This window comes from Rhamphochromis sp. 'chilingali' (assembly GCF_963969265.1).
Source record: "Rhamphochromis sp. 'chilingali' genome assembly, chromosome: 1".
NCBI classification, from domain to species: Eukaryota; Metazoa; Chordata; class Actinopteri; order Cichliformes; family Cichlidae; genus Rhamphochromis; species Rhamphochromis sp. 'chilingali'.
Genome location: NC_137929.1, coordinates 36,275,588 through 36,300,888, shown reverse-complemented (window position 1 = coordinate 36,300,888; position 25,301 = coordinate 36,275,588). Strand labels below are relative to the sequence as shown.

General features: G+C 42.7%; 1 protein-coding gene across 4 annotated transcripts in view; it reads right to left on the bottom strand.

The window, feature by feature from the left end:
* Positions 1-25,301, bottom strand: part of svep1 (sushi, von Willebrand factor type A, EGF and pentraxin domain containing 1) — a 111,391-nt gene that overhangs the window by 65,000 nt on the left and 21,090 nt on the right. For all 4 annotated transcript variants that reach the window (XM_080901018.1, XM_080901017.1, XM_080901019.1 and 1 more), the window contains exons 3-4: positions 5,372-5,627; positions 3,807-3,983 (exon numbers count right to left, since the gene is read on the bottom strand). In XM_080901018.1, coding sequence (XP_080757144.1) covers positions 3,807-3,983; positions 5,372-5,627 — 433 coding nt within the window. The remainder of the gene's footprint in view (positions 1-3,806; positions 3,984-5,371; positions 5,628-25,301) is intronic.

The following is a 25,301-nucleotide window of genomic DNA, read 5'->3' as shown; positions in this document are numbered from 1 at the left end:
CAAAGGCCTGTGCTGACACCACATTAACACAGTCCAGAGCTCCTGTCATTCTCTCAGGCTACAGAAGAGTCTGATAAGCCAGAATGTGTGACAGGAGGAAAACATGTTACCCCCTCTGGACTCGTCTCAGCCCCTTACTACATTTATCCGCTTCCCCATTCCTCTGGTGATCCTCGGTGATACTGTCCCTGAAGCGTTTGGATTGGTATTTGAGCAGAGAGACAACAATGTCCTATTTGGCCTGTCGGAATAAACCAAACTATGCAGGAACTGGCTCCATCATCTGTTTCTATCTGATGAGATTCCAGTCATGTTTTGTGGAAGAGGCTGTTTCACTTGGCTGTCGACAGCTTCATAAACAACACTGCTGTGCGCTGGAGGGATTTGGATAGCGTTTCCAATAGAGCCCGTCAGCCAATGATAATAACAACCCACTGACAGGACCGAGCACGGCCATATTCTTTTCAGATGTGTCAAAGACTGTTAATGTTAATGTGAGAAAACAGAGTCTGAAAAAGCATAAAAATGTTTGCAAACTCGTGATGCAGACAACAAACCCAAGCCTGGCATCCAGCTCCAGCAGCGGTGCTGCAGTGTATACACTGCCACTCAAGAGACCTGGCACGGCTGACGCACACAATGTACCCACAATTCACACAACACCAACAGTTCAGCCAAAACCATTAAGGTTAAAGCAACAGAGTATTAAAGAAAAAAATGCTGGATTTTTCTAAGAACAGCAGGAGCTTGTCAAGTTTCCTCACATGTTACATACGGCAAACTTAATTGGTGCTGGAGCCGCCGCTACACCAAAGAAGCCTTGTAAGAAATTAGAAAATATAAAACCTCCAATAAATGCAGGGTTCAAAAACATACGAGCCTCTTTCGCACCAGTTAACAAAAACCGAAGCTCACACCGCTAATGTGCCTCGGCGTGCAGTGACACATGCTTCTGCGGGTACACGTCAGCTCACAGACAATCAAGCGTCCACGACACATTAACTCACGCCTCCTCCTCCATGAGAGTGCATTACACAAGCGGGTCGGAGACAGACGGAGGAAGCGGTCCCGAGTTGCGGTTTCAGCGCCTCGCTGTGTCCTTCCTTCCTCGCGCCGGCTGAGCCAACTCTAAAGTCGGCTCCCTGCTATTAATTAAAGCATTAAAAAGCATTAATAAGCAGAGTGGGGGGGCTCTAGTCTCGACAACATCTGATGAGAATTAGGGAGGCGTGTGTTTTGGCACGATGACCCCGATGCCCTTTACTTTGGAATTCCTACTTACTCCCTGCTCTCACGTTCTCTTTCTGACGTTCTGAATTATTTAAACTTCTCTGTTACTGAAATTTCTCTCATTCCTCCTTCCCTGCGTGTTATCAAACGCTGGATTGAAAACATGTGGGTGAAGAGACCCAGAGGGCGAGCGCGACGGGGGATTACCGCCTGTCGTTTCCCATTATTGGACGTGATTGTTATCCAGATTTCTGTTATTGTTACCTCTAGGCAGTGCACTCAGGGTCGATTTTCTTCTCAATCCCTCCCACCTGTCTTCCTCGCAAGCGGGGTGAGCTGCCTCAGTGACAGAGCTTTAACAAAACCACTGCGTCTTCTAGCCGCTCTCCAACAATTACAGTCCGACAGGCCCCCTGTGAATCTGATGATTGCACGTTTGGTAACAAAAAATAATAATTATGTATCAAGCCCTAACCTCATGCAATGACAGCATGTAACACTACACAGTGTAACTGGAGATTTAACAGAGCAGAGACGGACATATGGAAGACAAATTAATGTGTCATTACACAAGCCGCTGGCCAGTGTTTTAACATGATTGTCTGCAGCGCGTTAGGCCGAAAATTAATGAACTGCCACAAAGTTTTTATCAATTCTGCAGTCGGGCTTGTTCCAAGCTGATTTAACACATGCAGAACTGCTGCCTCAACATTTCTGTTCAGCAAGGATGTATTTATTATTTATGTCTGGGAACTGTTAGACATGAATCTCTCTGATATCTTGAATTTCATAATCTAATCCGAGAGATGATTTCAAATGTTTCTGATCGTAAGAGTCTCTTATCTTAACAAAGATCTACACACAATACGCAGAATCTGTAAGCAAGACTTTGTGGTTTTGACCTATAATCCAACTTCTGTTTACCAATCACGGTTGAGCAAAAAGTCCATGTGGAAAAAAAAAGAGAAAAAAGAGAATGTAAACAATGACCAGAGCAACAAACGTGAAGTTTTGAACTGGACTAATGATATCAGCTAACTGGATATCTGTTGCGTTTACTGGAAGCCTAAAAAATCTGCCCTTTCCCCAGAAGTTAAGTCAGCAGAAAAGTTGATTGAGTCCCAGATTGTCCTCAAACAGTCCTTCCAAACACGAGTCTTTCCACTCTTTGTCCATCTTTATTTAGACATTTTAAGTTAACTTTAATATTAACAATCTCCGGAATCTGCAGAAAAAAATTAGTTCCATTTGTCCAAAATAATGCTTTCTTTTCACACTACAACCATCTTTACTCCCATGTTTAGGATTCTTTGACTATAGTGTGAAAACCCAAAAGAGGAATATTAAACATGCTTCCTTTGTTTTCTGTTCTTTGGAGATTAACACAACATGGGGTGGATTAAATCATATTACGTCAAAAAAAACATACTCAGAGATTGGAAATTCGACTCTAAGAAATTCCAGGAAAGGTGATAGGAAAGGTAAATGTTTGTGTTCAGAAGAACAAAAGACAAAAAGAGAAAGCTCTCCAACATCACCACTTCAGCTGTGCACTTTAACCCGTCTGCAGCTGGTCTTCGACACAAACAGTTCTTACATTATTACAGCTTTTAATGAAACATGTAGCTTATGGATTTTATGGATCACAGCCCAAGAGATAAATCAATGTATGTGCACCTCATTAATATATGCCTGGACATGTTTATGTCTACATCACACAAATACATTAGAGCAACTTTCACCGATGCTGTCATCTAAAAAGACAAATAATAGATCCCAGAGGCCCAACTTTCTACTAACTAGTAGTAAGAAACTTGAGGGTAAAAGGCAGAGCACTCTGGCAACGGATGAAACAGATTCTTTTTTGTCCTCAAATGGACAATCACAAAACATACGTGGAAGTTGGAGCACTAAGAGTCACAGAAAAAAGGCAGTTCATTTTAAAAAGACAGCAGCGTATCTGGTGCATGTAGAGAGTAAAGAAAACCTTGGACGAGGTGTGATTAAAGGTGGAAAGTGAAGGTGGGAGCAGGACTCCCCTTCTGGGAGTGTAGGAGTCAAAGGTGAGTGAAGGATAATTGGGGTCCTGAGAACACAGAAACATCACTAACAGTTCTCCACCGCTATATCACATAAACTAGGTTTGGTGATAGCGATCTGTCTTGCGGAAAGCTTACACTGCGTTAAGTAGACAGGCTGCTTATTTAACATCCACCCCCGGTGAGCTCAGGAGCAACCTGAGGCTGCGATCGTAATGTGGTGGGGGTAAGAAACCAAAAAGGAGCTCCACGTGTCAATTTCGAAAGCAGGGAGGATTTGTTTTACTAGCGAAAAGCTTTGAACTTTGATCTTAGGTGTTAACATAACACATGAGGTGTTCTTTCACAATGTGAACAACATAATCTGTGCACAAATTGCTCTGCGTAAAAACCCAGCTGCGTAGGTCACAAGCAGTTTATCTCACATCTGCTACATGTGACATTTTTAAGAAGGATCAGTCAGCATTAGTGACTCGGGCCTTACAGAAAATTCATAGATCATCACAGCCAATATTAAACAGATATAATCTGCCCTACCTGTGCACTCGTGCTGCAGACCCTTGCCGTAGTATCCCTTCTCACATATGCAGTCGTACTGCCCGGTGTGTGTGCCGCACTTGCAGCTGGCCATCAGGTCGCAACAATCCTTGCCCGCTTCACACAAAGAAGCGCAGCGTGACAGATCCTCCTGGATGTAGCTGCCCGTAGGGAGGTCTGAGGGAAGCAAGCAAGCGCAGAGAAGCACAGGTTTCAATTACACCGCCTGAGAATAAGACATTTTCAAGTGTCGAGTTAAATGCTGGGTAAAACACCATCATTAAGGAAGTCTGACGGAGCGATTGGTGCAGACGACCAAAATATGTGAAAAATGGGGAGTCTTCTGGCACCATTTAACCTTCAGCAACTTTATTTTTGTATGAAGTCGTAAAGAAAAACACGGTCTTCAACAACTGCAAGATGAAACAAAGCTTTGCTTTATTTTTTTGTTCTTGTGTGCGCTACAACACATCTGTCAGACAGAGACAAACAGACATCTTAACCACAGAAATGCAGACAGAATGAATCAAAACAGGCACCACTTGTGAACCACAAAGGTACAACCGACTTTTAAAGCCTGCCAAATCATCTTTCTTGCATAAACTCCACTAGAGCTCGCAAAGGAAAGCCCAAAATGAAATGGGAGCTGTGGCATTACTGCCTGAGCCAAGGGGGGAAAACTGTCTTTGATGGTGTGACCAAGGCTAAATGTCAAATTTAATTTTACTTCTAGAAATTAACCTGCCGCCTTATTTGTTTTGTTTTTATTGCAACTGCTGGATGGCTGACAGAGCCACAGGGCCATGTGAAACCTGTCTTTGTGCTTTGAGACTGCTGTTGGCAGAGGGGCCAGACTTCAAGACAGAGGGTGAGAGACAGACCGGAGGCTGAGCTGATAGTACGGTGTGGGTTGGCTTTCATTCTCGTAGCCTTATCCCGTCTCACCAGCGCTTTTACTACTGCAGCCTCATCTGGAATTTCAGCCACTGTGTATGCGGACGTGGTCGCTCAGAGCCCGCGTAAGCATGTGCATGATTTACAGCTCGCTCTGCACTCGTCTGTGATATTTTATGGTGAGATTTTAAGTTTTAAAACCGTGACTGGATCCCTATTTTCACTGAACAGTGGGGAATTTCCCTTCAAGTGTGGGAAAAAGAGCGTTGCTGCGTCTAATCTGCTTAGAAGTGAGGGCTAATGGCTGCTGGCAGCACAAAACAGAAGTTATCGTGTGAAATGCATGTTGTCAGATTTAATGTAAAATATTATCCACTTACTTTGAAAGAAGCACAGAAACTTAACGGGGTGAAAGCACTAGTACAGAAATATTGCTACGGGTCAAATGGTGACATTGGATGCGCTCAGGCTTCAAAGAAGCTGGCGTAGCCTGAACTTTTATTATTAAGAATAACATCAAGCATGATGTAACTCACCCCTGGAAAACCAAACGGGTTAAGTGGGAAAGAGGGGAGATTTGTTACATGTTTAACTAAAGCTTTGACATGAGATCGCAGATGTTTCTTTTAATAATCACTGGAAATCTGGAACCTTTCTCTGTCACTCCTTACCTTCGTGCAGAGCTCGACGAGCCAGGGCCTCAAACTCGGCGAAGTTGTGCACCAGGTAGCAGTGCTGGTCTTTGGGCTGAGAGGCCATGTCGTGTAGCTCCCTGATGTTACCCTGCCAGATGCCCAAAGTGAAGATCTCAACGCCGCGTTCTCTCAGAGCCGCCGCCACAGGCCGAGGGTCTCCACCGTTAGAGTAGCCGTCAGTGATGAGGAAAATCACCTTGGTGGCATTACTGCGGGAGTGACGAAGGATTTGCTGTTGGAGAAAAAGACATAGATCACATGAATAAATAAAGTTGAACTTGGCTCAATATTCTTTTTAAAGAATCAGTAAAGCTGCTCAGTAAAAGTCCAAAAGAACAAAAGTGCACACATAAGGGCGTTACACTGATCAGCTAAAACATTAACTGACAAGCCAGTAAAATCTAGTGCTCCACTGAGACGCATTTGGTCCTGGCATTCATGTGGATGTTAATTTGACACAAACTGCCACGTCAGTGTCATTCACTGACAGCGGGCCCTCCCAGATGGACAACGCATCCTGCAAATTGTTTAGAAATGATTCAAGGAACATAATAAAAAGTTTATTGTGTTGATCCGCCCTGCTAATTACCACAATCCCAAACTGATCACGCATCAACAAGCCGGAAGCCACAAGACCACAACGATGGCGTTGCAAATCAACATAGATCACCTACAGAGCTCCGATGTCCAAGCAGACATGCACAGATACTTTATTAGGTACACCTTACTAGTATGGGGTTGGACCCCCTTTTTTATTTGCCTCGAGACTGCTGCAAGATTTTGGTCCATTCAGAGATTTTGGTCCATTTTAACAGCATCACACATAGGGGTGGGCGGTATAAACGGTATATGGCCAACGGTAGAGATTTTTACTATACCGCTCTACTGCGATAGCGCATGTTGATGGTGTCATCATCAAGCTGTGCCTGTTTTGGTCAAAACCACTGCAGCGGCTGCAAACAACATCATCTGCAAATTATGCCGGGCAACAGTAATAGTAAAGAGACGAAGCACTTTTGGAATATGAGGAAAGCCAAAAACTGCGCTTCCTCTACTTCCCTACCATTGATTCATTAATGCCGAATTCTCTCGCAGCTGCTCTATTCCCATGTTGTTGCAGTATATGAATGACTAACCTCGTATTATGGATGGATTATCTCAGTTGTTCTCCTGACTGAAGTTTGGTCCGTGTATAGCATCCTGCTATGCAATTGCATTTGTCCCTATCCACCAGAAACCCTCACGTTAACTTTTATCGAGTGGAAAAAAGTTAGCGTTCATCCTTCAGCTTCACTGTGCTAATGTTATGCTAATCACACAGTTGCTGCAGATTTGTCTGCTGAACATCCATGATGCAAATCTCCCCTTCCACCAAAGCCCAAAGATGCTCTGTTGAACTGAGATCTGGTAACTGGACGACAGTGAACTCACTGCCATGTTCAAGAAGCCCGTTCGGTGTTTTTCTGTCCAGTTTTAATGAACCTTTGCAAATCGTTTTCTGTTTTCTGTTCCGACCTGACAGGAGTGGCACTGGGGTGGGCTTTAAGGTTTGACATGTTGTGTGTTCAGAGATTATGCATAACTTGGCTCTAACAAATAGTTATTTAAGTTACCTTTGCCTTTCTATCAGCTCGAAGCAGTCTTGTCAGGGTCCTGGGTTTTTGACTGAAGTGTTTTGAGTTTCCTGTGCTTTTTGTCACTTTGTATTGTAAATTATATTCTCATTGTTGGTCTTTAGTTACTCCCTTAAGTCTAGTCGCTTGTATTCTGTGACTAGTATTTCCCTCTGTGTATTATTTATCATCTCTAGCCTCTTGGTTCTTTCAGTTCTATGCCTTATGGTTTATGTCTCTGTGTTTCTTAGTGTCTCTGTCTCCACCGTGTCTAGTCCGCATCTCAGTGTTATACTTCCTGTTTTACTTTGAAGGTCTGTGTCTCATGTGAGTGTATCCTGCTTTGCTTCCTTGTCTCGTCAGTTCTGATTTCCCCCAGCTGTGCTCTCCTTCTGTGTCTCATTCCCTCGTTATTCCCCAGTGTATTTAAGCCCTGTGTTTCTCATTGTCTCTCATTGCTGTGTGTTACTCTCTCCCTGTGTTTGCTTATGAGCTTAGATTTCCCAGTGTAGTTTTGTTTTGTATGCTTTTCCCCTGCTAGCAAATAAAGCTGAGTTTTTTGAGTTTAAACCTTTTATCTGAGAGCCTGCATTTTGGGTCCAACTCCTGCCTGCCACACAGTGCTTCTTGACAAGTCTAGCCATTCTCCTCTAATATCTGACATCAACAAGGCATTTTCTCCCAGGGAACTGGTTCTCACTGGATATTTTCCATTCTCCAGACACATTATGATGCTCGGTTTGAACTTAGGCCGTCAGAGGTGTTTTGGCATTATGCTGTAGACCCTCAAAAATGTGAGAGCTGTCAGCTGAGACTGGAGAAGTCACTTGGATGAGTGACGGAACGTTTCTTCCACTAAAAGCGCTACGTCCAGATGAACAGAATCAACTTTTTGGAATTAGAGAGCTGTAGTAGCAATAGCTGTAGCAATAGTCTGAAACATAGCTCCCATATGACACTGCTTTTATCAATGTAAATGAACGCTAGAGGTGGTAATAAGATACTTTTTTGCCTCTAGATAGAGCCAACAGAGTAGTCACCATTGAGATCTTGTCTTAATGGTAAACTAACCTACCAGAAGACGTGAGAGCAGTATCAGAGTTCTCATCTAACTCTCTCCAAGAAAGTAAATTTCCCAAGATGTCACACTTATAGTCCGAGAAGTTTAAATTGACAAGTGAGACAAACTTGAGCCGGACTTAATAGAGTCATGCTGTTACTGTACATGTTCACCATTCAAATACACACGTCCCACTCATTGCTGTGCATGTCAGCATGCGACCAATATAGCTGCAGCTCTTGTCACGTGACTAAATTGAATAACGAAGAACGTCACACAAGACCACTAACAACAGCCCTCAATACCAAGGTTCCTAAAAACCCTACATCAGCAGGACAGGCAATGAGAGCAGGATGGGGAGAAGGGACCAAAAAAAAAAGAAGGAGAAAGTCTACAATTGTAATTATTTCTCCTACAGACTATGCAGCTGCTTGCCAGTGGTCTAAAACCACCAGGGAACAGTGGGCAACACAGACCGAGTTGCTGTGTCCGCCCCAGACACCAGCTCCAGTTTACAAACTAACTTTAGCCACCGTTTACAATCCAGCACATGCAATTAGACAGGACATTAAAGTTAGAGAAACATATCTTTATTTTCTCGAGAGCACAGAACAAAAATCCAACACTTTGCTGTGGAGGCCAAGCTCAAAGTGTCTTGTTATGTTGTAAGTGGAGGTTGGATAAAAAGAAAAAGCAGTCGGAACAACAAGGTAGAGAAGAACCAACGAATAAAAGAAGCACAACGAGCCAAGATGAAGTCAGAAGGACAGATATCCACTTACACACTTACGCACTTATGCAAAGGCAAAAAGGGCATATCATAAAGAATTTTTTAACGAAGACGAAGATGGAAAGGAAACAAAGAAAAGCGTGTTAAGAGGATATTCTTCTGTATCCCGAATCCAAACAGCACATGATATCTAAACATGACAGATTGTAAAATACGAGAGGTGAAGAGAGACGAGACACGCAAGGGTGTGACCGCCGAGGAGCAGGAGAGTAAGTTCTGCTCTTTATTGTCTAATTGGCTCAACTTCAAGCAGCTCTGGCAGGAGCAGAGTAATTACAGAGCCCGTGGAGCTAAAGGGGAAGAAAAGGAAGATGGAGAGAGAATAGATGAGAGAGAGAGAGGTTACGTTCTCTGATTCTCAAAAATCCAGCTGCTCGCTCTGGTTCTCAGTCCGGAGAGGCCGGCTACGCCCACTCCCAGCTGTCAGTGCACACTGGCAAGCCCGTCACCCCCCCCCCCGGGCTCCTACCAGGTGTTAGCAGGGTGTTGTGTGAATCCAAATGTTAACATTTCAAGACTCTTCATGTCAAAACAAATGAAGAAGCTGGTGTGGATTAGTGAGCACTGTTAGCTGTATTTCTTTTTTAATGTCTTTTATTAGCTGTCTGCTAAAACTACAGTGGGGTTTCTGCTTTCGCTTTGAGTCAGTGGCTGGTGTTAGTGACTGTGGAGATGCCACCAAATGGAGCATATGCATGCATACCCACTAATAATACCCTCCACATAGTTTAGGTCAGGATATTAACATAAAGGCGACCGCAGGAGCCCGAGTGTGGGAAGGCACTGCCCTTTATAGTTACTCTCAGTATGCATCTTATCATTCAAGGCATAAAGCAGAGAGGGCAGCAGGTAATGATGCACAATGGTATTTCATGAATAGGAACAAATGCATGTGCTACTAATCAACAGCTGCTAAATAAAGCAGGTTTTTGTGTGCACAGGTATAAAATGCAGTTCTACTTGATAATATAGTCGTAATAGATATAGACTGCAGCTGTTTTTGCTCAGAAAAATTAATTTCCCTTGATAGAGCACGGGAAAAAAATATAATAATAAAGCAGTCATTCTCTAATAACCGAGGGGAGAGAGAAAGAAAGATGAAAAAAGTAGAATTTAAGCTTCAAAGAGTAACATGTGTTTGAGACTTAGCCAGCAAGCTGTAAAAGTCCGGCCAAATCCAAGTCGTGCTTAAAGTTTTTAAAATGTTGTTCTTTCTTAATCCATGTAATAACCTACATAAAACAACGAGATGACATCATTGTGCTTACACTCTTAACTGTGCTGAATCTAAATATAAAAAAAAATTCCACCAGCTCTATTAAAAATGTGATTTTATTTCAGTAAACTCTTGAACTTAACATTGATTAGCCGTGAAAAAAAGGGGCAAACCACCCGGGGCTGCAACTCTGACCCTACACCATGACGGCACATCGTAAATAAGCACAGTCAAACGCACTGGATGGGGATTTATAGTATCACATAATTTACTGGAGCAATCGTCTCATGCTTCATGGGCTGTTCGGAGGAACTCTGGACAGCTATATGTCAGCTAGAGGTTTCTCTGTGTTGTACACCCTGTGCATTTATTCAATTACACTCTGGCAGAGCCTTCAATGGTGGCCGGCGTAGCTCCAGAGAGGAGGTAATAAGCAGGCAGCAGTGGGACAGCTGATACACCCAAACCAGATACACTTCAGTATCTGGTTTGGGGCCAGTGTTATCTGTCAAAGCATCTGTGATAGTGAAGGGACCAGCAGGCCTCGAGGGATTAGTTGTAAGAGCAATGAATCCATCTCCTCTCCAGCAACGCCTCAAACTCTGGCAAGAAAGAAGAGTGAGACGAGCAGCCCATATGTGGAGTTGATGATTTTTTTTTTTTTTAATGTACAGGAAAAATGTATTGTCTCTTAGACACACTGTACATGCAGAAATACCATCCAGCAGGACTTGTTTTCTAGAAACTGTATTCGTTGCTCTGCTGCACGCGTCGAGGATACTGCAGAATTTATCAGGGGTCATGTATCTGTGTCCAGTTTCTTGTAATATCTTTTACACCTTCCCCTCCATTTTCTCTGCATTTTTTCCTGCATTTGGATAGTCATATTTAATTAGAATCAACCAATTAAAAGAAAAAATGATGAGTAAGACATAGTAAAGGTACATCAGTAGGCAGTCTTCAGTTACAGACTTGCATTTGGGGATTGAATGTCTGATTTCATCAGAATCAGTTTGTGAAGGTCCAATCTTCTTTAAACTTTCTTGCTCGATCTGTGGTCTTACTGGCTACCTAAAAGTTCTACTGAAAGCAGAATGATGTTTATCTTGTAGGGTGCTTCTCCCTTTGAGATTGGATAAGATGGCCAGACATTAGTCAGGAGGGACTCACAGAGCTGCTACTCCTCCATACTGAAGGCAACCAAGGTGCTTCAGGCATCTGACCAGGAAGCCTCCTGGGTGTGTGCTAGATGAGGCGTTTCATGCATTTCCTACCAGGTGTAGGACCTGCAGCAAACCCAAGGTGTGCTGGAGAGATTATGCCTTGGTACCATCTCAATGCCGTCCCGAGAAGAGCTGGAGGAGGTGGGATAAGCGGCAGACAATGGATAGATAAATGATTGGATGGATATATGGTATGATTGATAAAGCAGAGTATGATTTAGGGTGTCACAATGATATGAATGGGATGCTAGTGCAGTGCAGTTTAAACACACTCATTTTCAAAGATGGAAACCTGCAGAGGAAATAAAACCTGAGCAGATGCTTGTATGATTAGAACTTCAAAAGCAGGCACCTCATTGCATTTGGCAGAAGTGACTACAAAACATTTCCACACCTTGAGGGGCTAACGACAGTGCCAAGGTACCACAGCTGTTAATCAAAGCTTTATAAATGCATGGCAGCTATCCTGAATTCAAATGAGGACCTCTGTACCACCACCATGCTGCTGTCATCCCATCAGCCCCATCCCATAACTTTGATCAGAGCCTGAACCCACCTGGTCCTGAGTAAAGCTGGTTAATGATTCTTTCTGCATTGGCAGCAACGGGCACCACTTGGAAATGTGCACTTGAGTATGTGCTCACTCAAATATACCGGCTGATAAAGTTGAATAGTGAAAGCTGTTGTTATAATCCGCCACAGTTTTTTACTTCTCTGAGATCCACGTTCCAGAAACAAAAACTTTATTTGCAGGCATTCCACAGAGGACAAAAACAAGCAACCCAACTGCATCCGTTCGGAAAGCTGTCTCCCCGTCGGTCGGAAGTTGGAGGGCTTGTTTTGACAGGCTATCTGCTCTTGGCTTTGGTGGTAAGAATAACAACAACATTTCTGTAGGAGCCCAACAGGACAACATGCACACATTTAGGGACAATCACAGACACCAGACTCAATGTTGGTGTTATTGAGCAACATTTCAGGGACACATACTTTGGATATTTCAGAAAAACTAGGTCACTTACTCACTTACTTATTTGATTTTTTTTTCTTGGTTGAATCACTGATTCTTTAGCAGTGTTGTTTCTGTTAGCAAAAAAGCTTCACAGAAATACAAAACCATAGCAGATTTACTTAAAGTAAATGTCTTAACTCCTACCTGTGGTTGGGTCTCATTTTTGAGGCAAATGACTCCTGAAATGTTTTCACTTGAGAGCACACTTTTTTGGATCTCTTGTAGCTCCAACAGATTTGAAGTCATTTTTCCAAGCCTCTCACACATTGTTTCATGCCCCATCATCTCTGTTTCAGTGACTTTATTCCACAGAACTCATTTTCATCAGATTGGTTTCCACACGCGCCAACCAGCTGCTCATGCCCATCGAAAAGGATATTTGGCCCACAGCATGAATTGCAAATCAAGTATATTTACACTCAACATTTCTAAAAGTTCTTAAATAAAGTTTTTAGATGGATTTTCTACCTTTCAACTTGTCTGTTAAATGACTTGCAGAGACCTGAAAGTTGCCTCAGAGCAATCTGCCTCATAAATCTAATTTCATTTTGTTGCCAGTGTGAGGTTATTATCACGTGCTAAATCAAGTTTCTAATGCTCTGTGGAGCATTAGAAACTTGTGGCTGTGGAGTGAAGGAAAGCTAAAGGCTTCCAAAGATATCTTTCCTCTGAAGTGCTGTTTAAAAAAAAGCTGTACTTTGGGTTAAAGTAGTTCAAGTAGAAGGTTTTTAAAGGGTTCATGCTCTTCACTGAATTATGACGACAGGCTATCAGAACTTTCTAGATAAAATGTGAAAAATGTTTCCTGTGATATGCAGATCAAAAATGTATGTTCTGCTTTGTGAGATAGTCTGCACTGATATATTCACAGTTTAATGTTAACATAGCTATTTATTTTTGTATTATTTTTTAATGTTTTGTCTATTTAAAAGTAGAATGGGAGGCAGAGCCTTGAGCTGCCACGCCTCTCTCCAAAGGATCCAGCTCCTAGTTTGGGAGCTGGATCTTTGGGAGCTTTGACTCTACTTTTAAAATTCAAGTTTGTAAGGCTTAAAATTTTCAGTTTTAGAAAGAGCTCATAGGAAAACCTGGTAACAGGTAACACTGAGTCATCCCTTATGCTGCTATATGCTCCGCTTTCTTCTACAGTTCCCTTTTTACTATAACTTAATGGGGCTCTGCTTGTGAAAAAGCAGCCAATGTCCAAAGAAAAACTTTGAAAGGCTTTCAAAAAACCTTAAAAAAACCTATTGTTCAAAACAACTTTTCAAATTTAGAAGAAAGTGTGGCTCCTTGGAAGCAAAATACAAGAAAATGAGGGGTTGTTCAAGACAAATTTAGAGGTATGTAAAGTATACAAAAGTAAACAAATTGAAAGCCATACAATGAAGGAATCCTATCACACTGTAGAAATGACAGCAGAAATAAACAACACTGCACAGTCTGTGTTCGTATGTCACCTGTAAAACAGCACAGGAACTGAATACAAATGCTTCCTAACACCAGCTTGAAGCAGTAATATTCTATTTTCTTTCTTTTGTTATGATGATCAGAAAATTAGTTGTAATAGTGAAGCATGTGCAGGATGTCCCATCCTTTTCCAGATCCAAACTATTTCTAACACATATTTTATCTTCTGCATTTCTGGTAGTTTTCCTGTTATTGTTAAACTAGACAGGATAATTTGTCTTCACTGATTTATTCTTTTGCTACCCATTTCTCCCAAGAGAGGTTACAAGAAATCTCCAAAAGTCCAAATAACAAGATTAATGATTTATTTTGACAACACAAAGACTATTATGAGGAGCAAACTGTTTCTCTGGGGTGTGTGATTGGATCACAATCACTGCCTCGCTGAGCCTTTTCTGAAAGAGCAACACTGAGGCTAGTTGTCAGATAATTGAAAAAGCTTCTCATTTGCCAGCCAAGATAGCCTTTCGCCGTGACATCACATTGTTGAAATAGCTTCTCTCCTTCTCTCTGTGTCTCTCCCTCTCTCTCTCTCTTGTTGTTCCTGGTTGAGTTGTTGAGTTTGATGAATGGTGTTGTGACAGAAGCCATCAAGCTAACACACACAGCTGTCCAGCCTACTGTGTCTGGCAATTAACTAACTGTCCACACTCTCTCTTGGCCAACACTTCGGATGGCGCTGTACTTCTTAGTCAAACTGAGTTTGTTTAAAAATCCTCTCACATAGGCAGACTTTGGTGAAGACTTTTAAATTATTAGGTACTGGTAAGTATGTCACTGGTTGCCAAATTGGGAGCAATTTCCTGTAATGGCTCTCCTCTTCTATGAATAGTTTTCTAGTCCTAAATTTTTTTGCCAACTACACCCCAGACAGGTTAACAATCATCTATGCAATCCTCATGTAACGTCAAAAACACTCTTTGTGGTTTTGAGAACCTCCACTTAAGGCATAATGATTGATGAGTGATCTTTTCTGAAAGTTAAACTGAAATTAAATTGTTTTTGTCCAATGCAGCATAGAAATTGCATCTTCTCTCTAAATTACTCATCCCATGTTCTCATTTGAGAACAAACACACACGCACACAGTGACAGGCTGCTCTGAGCAACTGGGAGAAAAAGAAGTGCTGATGTATTTCCACAAAGTCTTTTTTAAATACATTACGACACTATGTTACACTGGAAAAAAAGCAGCAACAAAGCAATAGTCGTCTCAAGGTGCTTTATATTTTAAGATGAAGACACTAAATTCAAACGACTACTTTTGAGCATGCACTTGGTGACATTGGGAAAGAAAAACACCCTTTTAACAGGAAGGAACCTTCAGCAGCTCAGGGAGGCATTGATGGCGATGACTAGGAGGCAAAATGTGATCACATTTTTTGACTTAATCATGAAGTATTGTGTGGGATATGAAGGTCAGGTGAGGTTGCTTGATATGCAGATGAGATTGTAGGGGATGTCTAAGATTTACATAAAATATTAGCTATATTCGATCTATATGAGTGAATTAACTAGGTCAGAAACATAAACAAATGGAAAAACCTGTGGAGGACTCTCGCGCCTCGATACTTGCACTTGATCCCTGATACAGATTTCAGATATTGTACAGGCTCATTTATTAGCCAAACAAGTTTTCTTTTGAAACCTAAGATAAGATCTTAAAATATTACATTAAAGCTGAAATGAGACGAAAAAATATTTGAAAGATTGAGAAGTTGACCTTACTAATTGTGATATTCAAATTAAAATGTCATTATTTCATACACTGGTACAAAAAACAGTTTATTTTGAAATTTCTGTTCCTCTGACACCGGTAAATAAAGGGAAAGAGCTGTTTTACTTCACTGGGAAAAATAAACAGGGGCAGTAATGATCTGAGTGAGACTTGGACATTATATTTTAGGTCATTCACAATTTCTCTTTTTTGTTCAGAGTTTGTTGTTTGGGGTTTTTTTGTGTGGACATTTTTAGGATTTAATTGATATGTACGCTTTTGGGCCCTGTACTATGAAGCGAGTTCAGTATAGCCAAAGTACTCCTTTCTGGCTTCACTTACCGAGATATCAGCCATCAGGCTTTGCAGTCAGACAAAGTTGCTAAATTACTCCAGGGGTTCGCAATTTAGCAATAAGCATATTCACATTAAAGAGATGTTGCTGGAAGTATCTGATTGTAGATAAGTCTACTGGTAACTGAGGGGTCTGGTTTTACAAAGAAAGATTATGTTTTTATGTTAGAAAAATATGCAGAGGTTAAACACATAATCTGGACTGAAAATTAAAACAGCTGCTGCACACAAAGCAGCGATGTGAGTGTATGTGAGAGGGAAAACTCATTACAGTAGTTTAGTATTAAAAGCGCTGCATGAATGTGTGTGTCATGGCTAGACGGTCCTCACCGATCGTCTTGCCAATTTGTTGTGGTGTTTGTGTGTACTGTGTCGTGTTCTCCTCTCCATCCTGTGCATGTGTTTTTCTGCTGGAACATGTACTTCCGGAAGCCGTGGCATGGAACGGCAGTTGACCGGAGGGGAGTGTCCTGAGCTAGAATCATCGCACCTGTGCGGAATTACCTTGCCAGCACAGACCTATTTAATGGGGCGGTTGAGTCACAACCAACGCTGTGACTCAACCGTGTTGTGTTTGTCTATTTAGACGACATTCTCATCTTCTCTAAGACTCGAGCCGAACATGTGAAACAGGTGCGACTGGTGCTGCAGCGTCTGCTGGAAAATCGACTTTTCGTCAAGGGTGAGAAATGCCAGTTTCATGTTCAGTCTGTGCCGTTTTTGGGGTTTATTGTGGAGGAGGGGCGGCTACGAGCCGATCCTGCTAAGGTGAAGGCAGTGGTGGAGTGGCCCGAACCAAGACGCGTCGAGAACTGCAAAGGTTTATCGGGTTCGCCAACTTTTACAGGAGGTTCATCAGGAACTTTAGCCAGGTGGTTTCTCCCCTCACACAACTCACTTCTCCCAAACTGCCCTTTCTATGGTCTAGTTCCGCGCAGCAGGCGTTTGCCCGTTTGAAACAACTGTTTTCCTCTGCTCCCATTTTGATCCAGGCTGACCTCACCCGACCATTTGTGGTGGAAGTGGACGCATCGGATTCGGGGGTGGGGGCCGTTCTCTCCCAGCGGGTGGGTGGCAAGCTGCATCCATGTGCCTACTTCTCTCGACGGCTGACCCAAGCGGAACAGAATTACGACGTGGGCGATCGGGAGCTCCTCGCCATCAAGCTGGCCCTGGAGGAATGGAGGCACTGGTTGGAGGGAAGTGAACACCCCGTTGTGGTTTGGACGGACCATAAGAACTTGGCGTATATCCAGGCAGCTAAGCGTCTTAACGCACGTCAAGCCAGGTGGGCCCTGTTCTTTACACGTTTCAATATCACTATAACCTACAGACCAGGATCACGCAACACGAAACCCGATGCTCTCTCACGCCAATTTGCACCACACACGGATGACGGAGAGAAGCAGAGACCCATTCTGCCCGCCACATGCATCGTGGGAGCTATCACATGGGAGATCGAGAGGATGGTTAAAGAGGCCCAGCAACAGGAGCCAGACCCAGGGACGGGCCCTGACGGACGACTGTTCGTCCCCACAACGGTCCGGGGCAAGGTTATACAATGGGCCCATACAGCAAAGTTCTACTGCCACCCTGGTAAGAACCGCACCGTGAGTTTCTTGCGACGTTTGTTTTGGTGGCCCTCTCTTCTCAGGGATGTTCGGGACTACGTTGTGGCCTGCCCTACCTGCGCTCGCAATAAGATCCCCAGTGCCCCCCAGGCCGGTCTCTTGCACCCTCTGCCGGTCCCCAAGCGCCCCTGGACGCATGTTGCTTTGGATTTTGTCACTGGTCTACCGTCGTCATCAGGTAACACGACCATACTAACTGTTGTAGATCGTTTTTCCAAGGCGGCGCACTTTGTGGCGTTGCCCAAGCTCCCGACTGCCTTAGAGACGGCTCGGCTCCTTACCGAGCATGTTTTTCGGTTACATGGGATTCCACAAGACATTGTTTCTGATCGGGGCCCCCAGTTTACTTCCCGGGTCTGGAGGGCGTTTTGTTCAGGACTAGGGGCCCGTGTGAGTTTGTCTTCAGGTTTTCATCCTCAGACGAACGGTCAGGCGGAGAGGGCGAACCAGGAGTTGGAAACCATGTTACGCTGTGTGGTTTCCTCGAACCAATCCACCTGGAGTGACCAGTTGGCTTGGATTGAGTACGCCCACAATTCCAGCACGTCAGCGGCCACTGGTGTGTCTCCGTTTGAAGTGTCGCTGGGGTACCAGCCACCATTACTTGCCATCACTGAAGGTGAGCTGGCCGTTCCCTCTGTTCAGCATCATATGAGACGCTGCAGGCGGGCGTGGCGCGCCACCAGGGCAGCTCTGTTGAGGACGACGGCGCAGAATAAGAGGTTGGCCGATCGTCACCGCACTCCGGCCCCTGCCTATCGTGTTGGACAGCAGGTGTGGCTCTCTTCCAGGTATATTCCCTTACGAACTGAATCCAAGAAGTTGGCCCCGCATTTTATTGGGCCCTTTTCGATCCAAGCTGTGTTGAATCCGGTGTCTGTTCGTTTGGCCCTTCCTCGCAACATGAGGATTCATAATGTGTTTCATGTTTCCCAGGTGAAACCGGTCCAGACCAGCCCTTTGTGCCCGTCTTCCAGGCCCCCGCCGCCCGCCCGGGTTGTTGCCGGCGCTCCTGCTTATGCCATCACGCGGATTACGGCTGCCAGGCGTCACGGTGGGGGCTTCCAGTTTTTGGTGGATTGGAAGGGGTATGGTCCGGAAGAGCGTGCTTGGGTGCGATTCTGGATGATGCTATGGTGAAGGAATTCCGCCGCCGGCACCCTGACAAGTTTGGTCGGTCGGCGGGAGGCTCCCGTTAATGGGGGGGTACTGTCATGGCTAGACGGTCCTCACCGATCGTCTTGCCAATTTGTTGTGGTGTTTGTGTGTACTGTGTCGTGTTCTCCTCTCCATCCTGTGCATGTGTTTTTCTGCTGGAACATGTACTTCCGGAAGCCGTGGCACAGAACGGCAGTTGACCGGAGGGGAGTGTCCTGAGCTAGAATCATCGCACCTGTGCGGAATTACCTTACCAGCACAGACCTATTTAACGGGGCGGTTGAGTCACAACCAACGCTGGAACGTTGAACTAAACCGGGGTTCAGGGATTGGAGGAGGAGCCGGCACCAGGAGTTGTTGTGGATTATTACTGCACTGTCACCGTGAGGAGAGGTCGCCGTATCACTGCACTGCCCTTTTTGGATTATAGACTCGAACTGTTAACTCACCTTTTCACTATAAATAAATCCACTGTCATTCTGCAAGGAGTCTCGCACCTGAGTCCTTTAATCCAATTCACCATGACAGTGTGAGTGATTTCATGTACAAGTTGGCGCCTAAATTAGTGCATTCAGCAGAAAAAATGAAAGGAATAAAGTTGTGCTAAGACTATATTTATTACTGATGCTCATCCGGGAAACACAAAGACTAGAATATACTGAAAACCTTTAGACCCTTCTGCTATTCATGCACAGAGGTTTGAGTGATGTTTCAGGAACGGTAATGCTATTTTCCAGAGACTTTGCTGGGCAACAGGCGGTAATTTCATACCTGTTAGGTCTACAGTATATGTTCGCATGGCAATTTAGCCCTAGTAAGGAATGAACCACATTCATAGTCCAGGGTTAACCCCGACATTATAGTTTACCAGCCAGGAGAGTTAGTTAGCTAAATATATACAAAATAAAGAGCTATTGAGCAGCCTTCCTCCTTTTAGAGATATGTTTTTACCCCTTTTTGTGAAACTTCAATATAAACGAATGGCACACAGTCTCACTCACTATTGGTCAATAATCAGTTTGTCATCATTTCTTGGTACCTACCAGAAAGCCAGAAGAATCTTAGATTTAGAGCCAGAAATGACATGGCTTTTTTTGTGGAATGCGTTTTGTTGAGGCTATTGTTGGTAGGAAAGCTATCTCTGCCTTTTTGGCTGTAAACAGATCCCTTTACTATATGACTAATGGAATCAATCACCAAAAAGTGACAGCTAATGTTTTTTTTTTAAATCATCCAATAATGTGCTTGCACCTAAATTGTATTCTGGCTACACTCCTATAAATCCATGATATGAAAAACATTTTTTAACATGGAATTTGACATGTTATGCAATATTTGCAATACAGAGAGCATTACCTCACTCTCCGAGCAGCCACGGCATCATCTCCAAGGCCTAGCTTTGATTTTTGAAATAAACAGAGGCAACAGTGTGGTGAAGCTTGTTGCTTTCCTGACTCCAGACTGGCATGTTGAAACTGCTTATGCGCAGGGAATGATTTGGGGACTGTCGCCGGCTTAAAGCATCCATGAAAATGTATCCCATCTCTTCCAGACTTGGGTCAGACCACACTGCACAGACAGACGCAGCATTTTCCTTTGTTATGCTGACTCTTGTTGCTGTAGCTGCATTTCTTCCTCATGTTCCTTTCTCCATGTCCTCCTCTTCTCCTGAGGGGTTTATTTATCTTGGTATCAATTTTTGGTGGAGATTTCCTCTTATTAAGCAGAAAATTGAGATGTCAGCGACTGTGGTCGATATTACCGTAAAGTTGCAATTCATTGATTGTTGTGTTTGTTCTGGACTGGGCCAGTCGTTAGTAGGGTTATATTAGACCTTATAACATCAAGAGGAAGCTCATGCTGGGAGGTCCATTGAAGAGGAGGAGGAGGAGGACACATCTAGGTCATTATTGCTCTGGGATTGTATGGATTCAGCCTGAGTTACCATGGATTTGCACAATGGAAAAGCTTGCTATAAATAACACGATGTTGTGCATATTTGTTCTCCGAGAAAATGAACGAAAACAGTAATACAAATGTGCTGTTGCTGGGAAACACTTGCATTTAGTGTTTAGTGAAGTGAAACTGATTATATTTGCTTTTGTGTTCTTCTTTGAAAAAGTTAGGTGGGGGTTTGGGGGTGATTTGTATCGTGCGCTGGGGGACGGTTTTCCTGCCAGCACATGGCCTTTCAAAATGAACTGATTAAAACTCTGGCCAATACAAACTTTGTCTCTATATTTGGACAACTACTTGGAACAACGTTTCTTGCCGAGGTTGAAAAGACAACTAATAGTCTCTAAAATGGAAATCTTACACAATTCGAAGAGGAGAAGGTTAAAAAGTTAACAAAAAGACTCACACATGACGACAAAGGGATGCAAGCATACTTGTGGGTTCACATACATGTACCAATTACCTACCTACAGTCATTTACACAAACAGAGACAGACAGACAAACTTATGAATACACTCACTTACCAAAGAAAACAACCCAATGGAATCTGACATGCTCAAACTCTAACCTCAACATAGCAAGTGGTTTACTAATAGACCTACAAACCTTAGCCCATAAAAACATGTTATTTAGGCTGCCACTACTGGCTCTTTGAAATATTTTTGGTTTTTTCAAGTGCCAACGAATGACGATTTTGGTAAATTTTAATCTCAAGATGCCAAAGAAAATCCATGTGCTTAAAGAATTTGTGTGATTTGTGCCTTTAATCACTGCAGAGAGAAGACACAGCCCCATCTCAGAGGTATAAAGTTGATTTGTAGCAGCAAGATGAAAGTTACACAAGGCCAAATCAACACTACACTAATCAAAAGCAGTGTATTGCTTCAAAGACAATGCGCATTACTCATTTGTTACTGGAGCCTGACTGATACATTGGTATGCAATTTGTGAAAAAGCGTAGCACAGAAAAGTCTCAGTCACACAGCCTAGAAACCCCCCAGGTCACCTTGCTAATGAAAAATGTCTATTTGTCCGACCGGCTCCTGGAGGTTACTGACAGTAGCTTGGTGAAATAGTAAGGAGCATGATGGACTGAAAACCTCCTGTTTTTGGTTGATGAAAGACTGCAAAGGTCTGCTGCAGTTTGCATGAAGCCAATCTGTGTGCCTACAATGTACACCAACTCCTTACCAAGTAGTAGCAAAACTTGAAAAAGAGCAAAAAAAACCCACAGGTATACGGAGAAAGTTCTGGCTCACCGCTGAAGCCAATACATTTCAAAACTTTTACTTTGAAATCTCCGTTTCTGTTTTGCATTGCCCTCTTCACAGTTTCAATTCTACTTGGTGAGAAGTTGGCAGGTGTCTTCCATGTAAACTACAGACAACTGCAGCAATCTGACCAAAGCAATAACAAGGAACCTCCAGCAACCACTCGCTGGGGAATACACATCTTTTCCAAGTGACCTGTGGTTGCCAGTGGGGTCTGATGCCTTGCTAAGGCTGGACGACTACCATAACTCTGGCAAATGCTGACTGTCAAATTATTAACAATTAGGGATGCACATATGCATTGCAGAAACAAAGATAAACTCCACTCTTCTGAGAATATTTAAATTTCAAATATGAAAGAAAGAAGAAATTCCAAACTGAGAGATCCCTCTGCAATTGCCTATTCGTAAATGCTTTTAATAACACTTTACAGTGTAACTATAAAGCAATTTATCTTCTCAAGGAGGTGAAGTAAAACGACAAATAAACCAAACAGAAGCAGACAACTCGCTGATAAGACGAATTCCTCTAATAACCTAATCCTAGTGCTTCTGTTACACAGGCACATAGACAGACACTGACATAAGATAAGATAACCTTTATTAGTCCCACACGTGGGAAGAATATGAGCAAGAATATGAGAGTATACTTGTAAACTCAGTAAGAAGCTTTATCTGCCAAGGTACCTAAATCTTGCTTTAGCTGTAGCGTGAGAAGCAAGAGGGGAGGACCAAGAGCTTCAAAATATAAAAATGTCCTGACATTGACCAGAAAACCTCAGATTAGATATACAGAGGGTGGGTGACTTCATTCTGCTTCATTCTATGCAGAGGATGTCATTACTACACTATACCTTTAAATAACACATAGTTTATATTCCACTATATTGAAAGATGCTTAACAGTCCTGGCAATAAGGTCCACAGCAACTGTTCTGGAGTGTTTTTAAGGGCCACATTAACGATTTTATTGTCTTGAAAATGTCAGCTAGTATTAAAATACACTATTTATAGAGCTGGCAACTTTAAATTGGTTGGTTAAACCACTGAAAATTCCACAACAGGCGACAAAGAAAACCAATAGGTCCTCCTAATTGTTTGTAACCTTCTGCTTCTTGTTATGGACAAAATTATATAACTGAAAGCTACGATACAGATCCAAAGTTTGAAGTCAAGAGCTTGGTATCTGTTTCAAAATTCCAGAATTGGTCAGGGTCTATTCAACTCTAAATGAAAACCTTTCATATGAAAAATATGTGCTAGACAACCTACTTTTAATAGAACCACAGCTTCAGGAGCAGAGTGACCCAGTGGAAACACACTTTTTCCAGTTAGATCAAGGTTTCTAATAGCAGAATAACACAGCTGAACACAGACCAGTGAAGGTGCTGACAGCCAGTTCTTGCGCCTGCTTGCCTCTCTGGCCTTTGACCCTACCAACACAGTCTTAGTCTTCAAAGTCTTCTCACCTCTCCATCCTGAATATCACACATTTTTGATTTTCCTCTGAGCCTCTTAGCCTCACCACTCTCACTGACCCCACCCACCAGCCACTCATTTATCACTTTCACACACACACAGCTTCACAAGGCTGCTGTTAGCAGCACGTATCAATTGCTGAGCAGCAGCTATTTTAAGTGAGAGGGAATCTGCGTGTAGTTGAGAGCATATTCATGCAAGGACATGCACACAGTGGAAAAACGGAAAGAGAGGCTAAGAGAGTGAGCATGATGTGTGCATGTGTGTGGATCTAACAGGCCAGAGATATTAACACTGGAGATACTTTACACTGAAGCAGGTTTTATGCCTTTTTCCTTTCACGTTATTTACAATAACACACAATATTTATCAGAAAACGATAAAAAGTGGTGGTCAGTTGTTCATCAGTCTGCTAAATGCTAGACAAGTTATCATAAGACGAGGAACTTGGGCAGAGGCCTGTTACACTATCACCTTTGACTTCAGAGGACTGCCCTCCTCATTAGCTCTGTGAAGTTTTACACTATTTCTATCAAAAAGATTTCTGATGCTTTTGAAAGAAGCTGCAGCATGCTGGGTGGAATCACAAGCACTGCGTGACCATCATCAGCTCCTTGCTGCAGGAGGCGATCGAGGCTGTAAGCCCCACAGCACCTGTTGGGATAAAGGCATCACTGACCTTTCTCAAAACCAGCGTTTGCTTGTCATACTTAAAAGAGTACAGGTGTGATTAATATTCTCATGTGTGCATTCCAGAGTTGCAGTGCCTGGTATTGTTCATGCTGGCCCTTTGGCATGAACTTTTCTTGCTTTGTCTGAGAGAAACATGAGCACAGGTCATGAGGTCAACTCTATGTGGGGATAAAATCTATTCTGCTTTCATTAAGTGTCTTAACTTTATATGTCTCTGATCCTAACATGTGTAGCTTCATGAAATGTTGCACACTGCTAATAAGGGCTGTCAATGTATAATCCAAATTGGAATATGCACTCATTGGCCACTACATTATGTACACCTGTTCAACTTTAATCTAATCATCTCATCAGTCAAACTCACAGAAGCAACTCAAAGAATTTGAGCATGTAGACATGGTCAAGAAGACTTGCTGGTCCAAAAAAGAGAAAACATCCAGTGAGGAGGACAATCAGACTGCTTTGAGCTGAGAGGAGACACACAGTAACTCACCAGTAACTCCTTTAAACCCTCGTAGCAACAAAAGTATGCAGAAGAACATCTCTGAATGTACAAATGTCAAACCTCCCATCAGCTAAGAACAAGAAACTGAGGCTACAATTCTTTCTAATCTTTCTAAGATTGAGAAACCACTGTCTGCTCTGTCCATTTACACTGTGAACAGATTTGTACATGATAGGGCTAGATTTCAGAGCTGGTATCCTGCCTTGTATCAAAGGTTCAGACTTGTGATGTATACATACAAGTGTGTGTGTATATATATATATATATATATATATATATATATATATATATTTATTAGGGGTGCAACGATACTCATATCGATATTGAACCGTTCGATACAGTGCTTTCGGTTCGGTACGCATATGTATCGAAGAATACAAACTCTCTTTTCCAAAGACGAGTGATTTCTCAATCAGATAGATTTATTTATTTTTTATTATTTTGTTGTTTCAGCAACATTAAATTTAAAAACTGTACTTTTGAGTTAAAATATATATTTGTAATTTTAATAAATGACAAATTAAAAAGGCATGAACATCTTTTTGTATCGAAAAAATATCGAACCGTGACACCAAAGTATCGAACAGAACCGTGAATTGTGTGTATCGTTGCACCCCTAATATATATATATATATATATATATATATATATATATATATATATATATATATATATATATATATATATATATGTTCATGCATGGAGGGTCCATGCAAGTCCAGCACCCCTGAGGCTATATGCTTAGTGGAAGGAAGGAGGC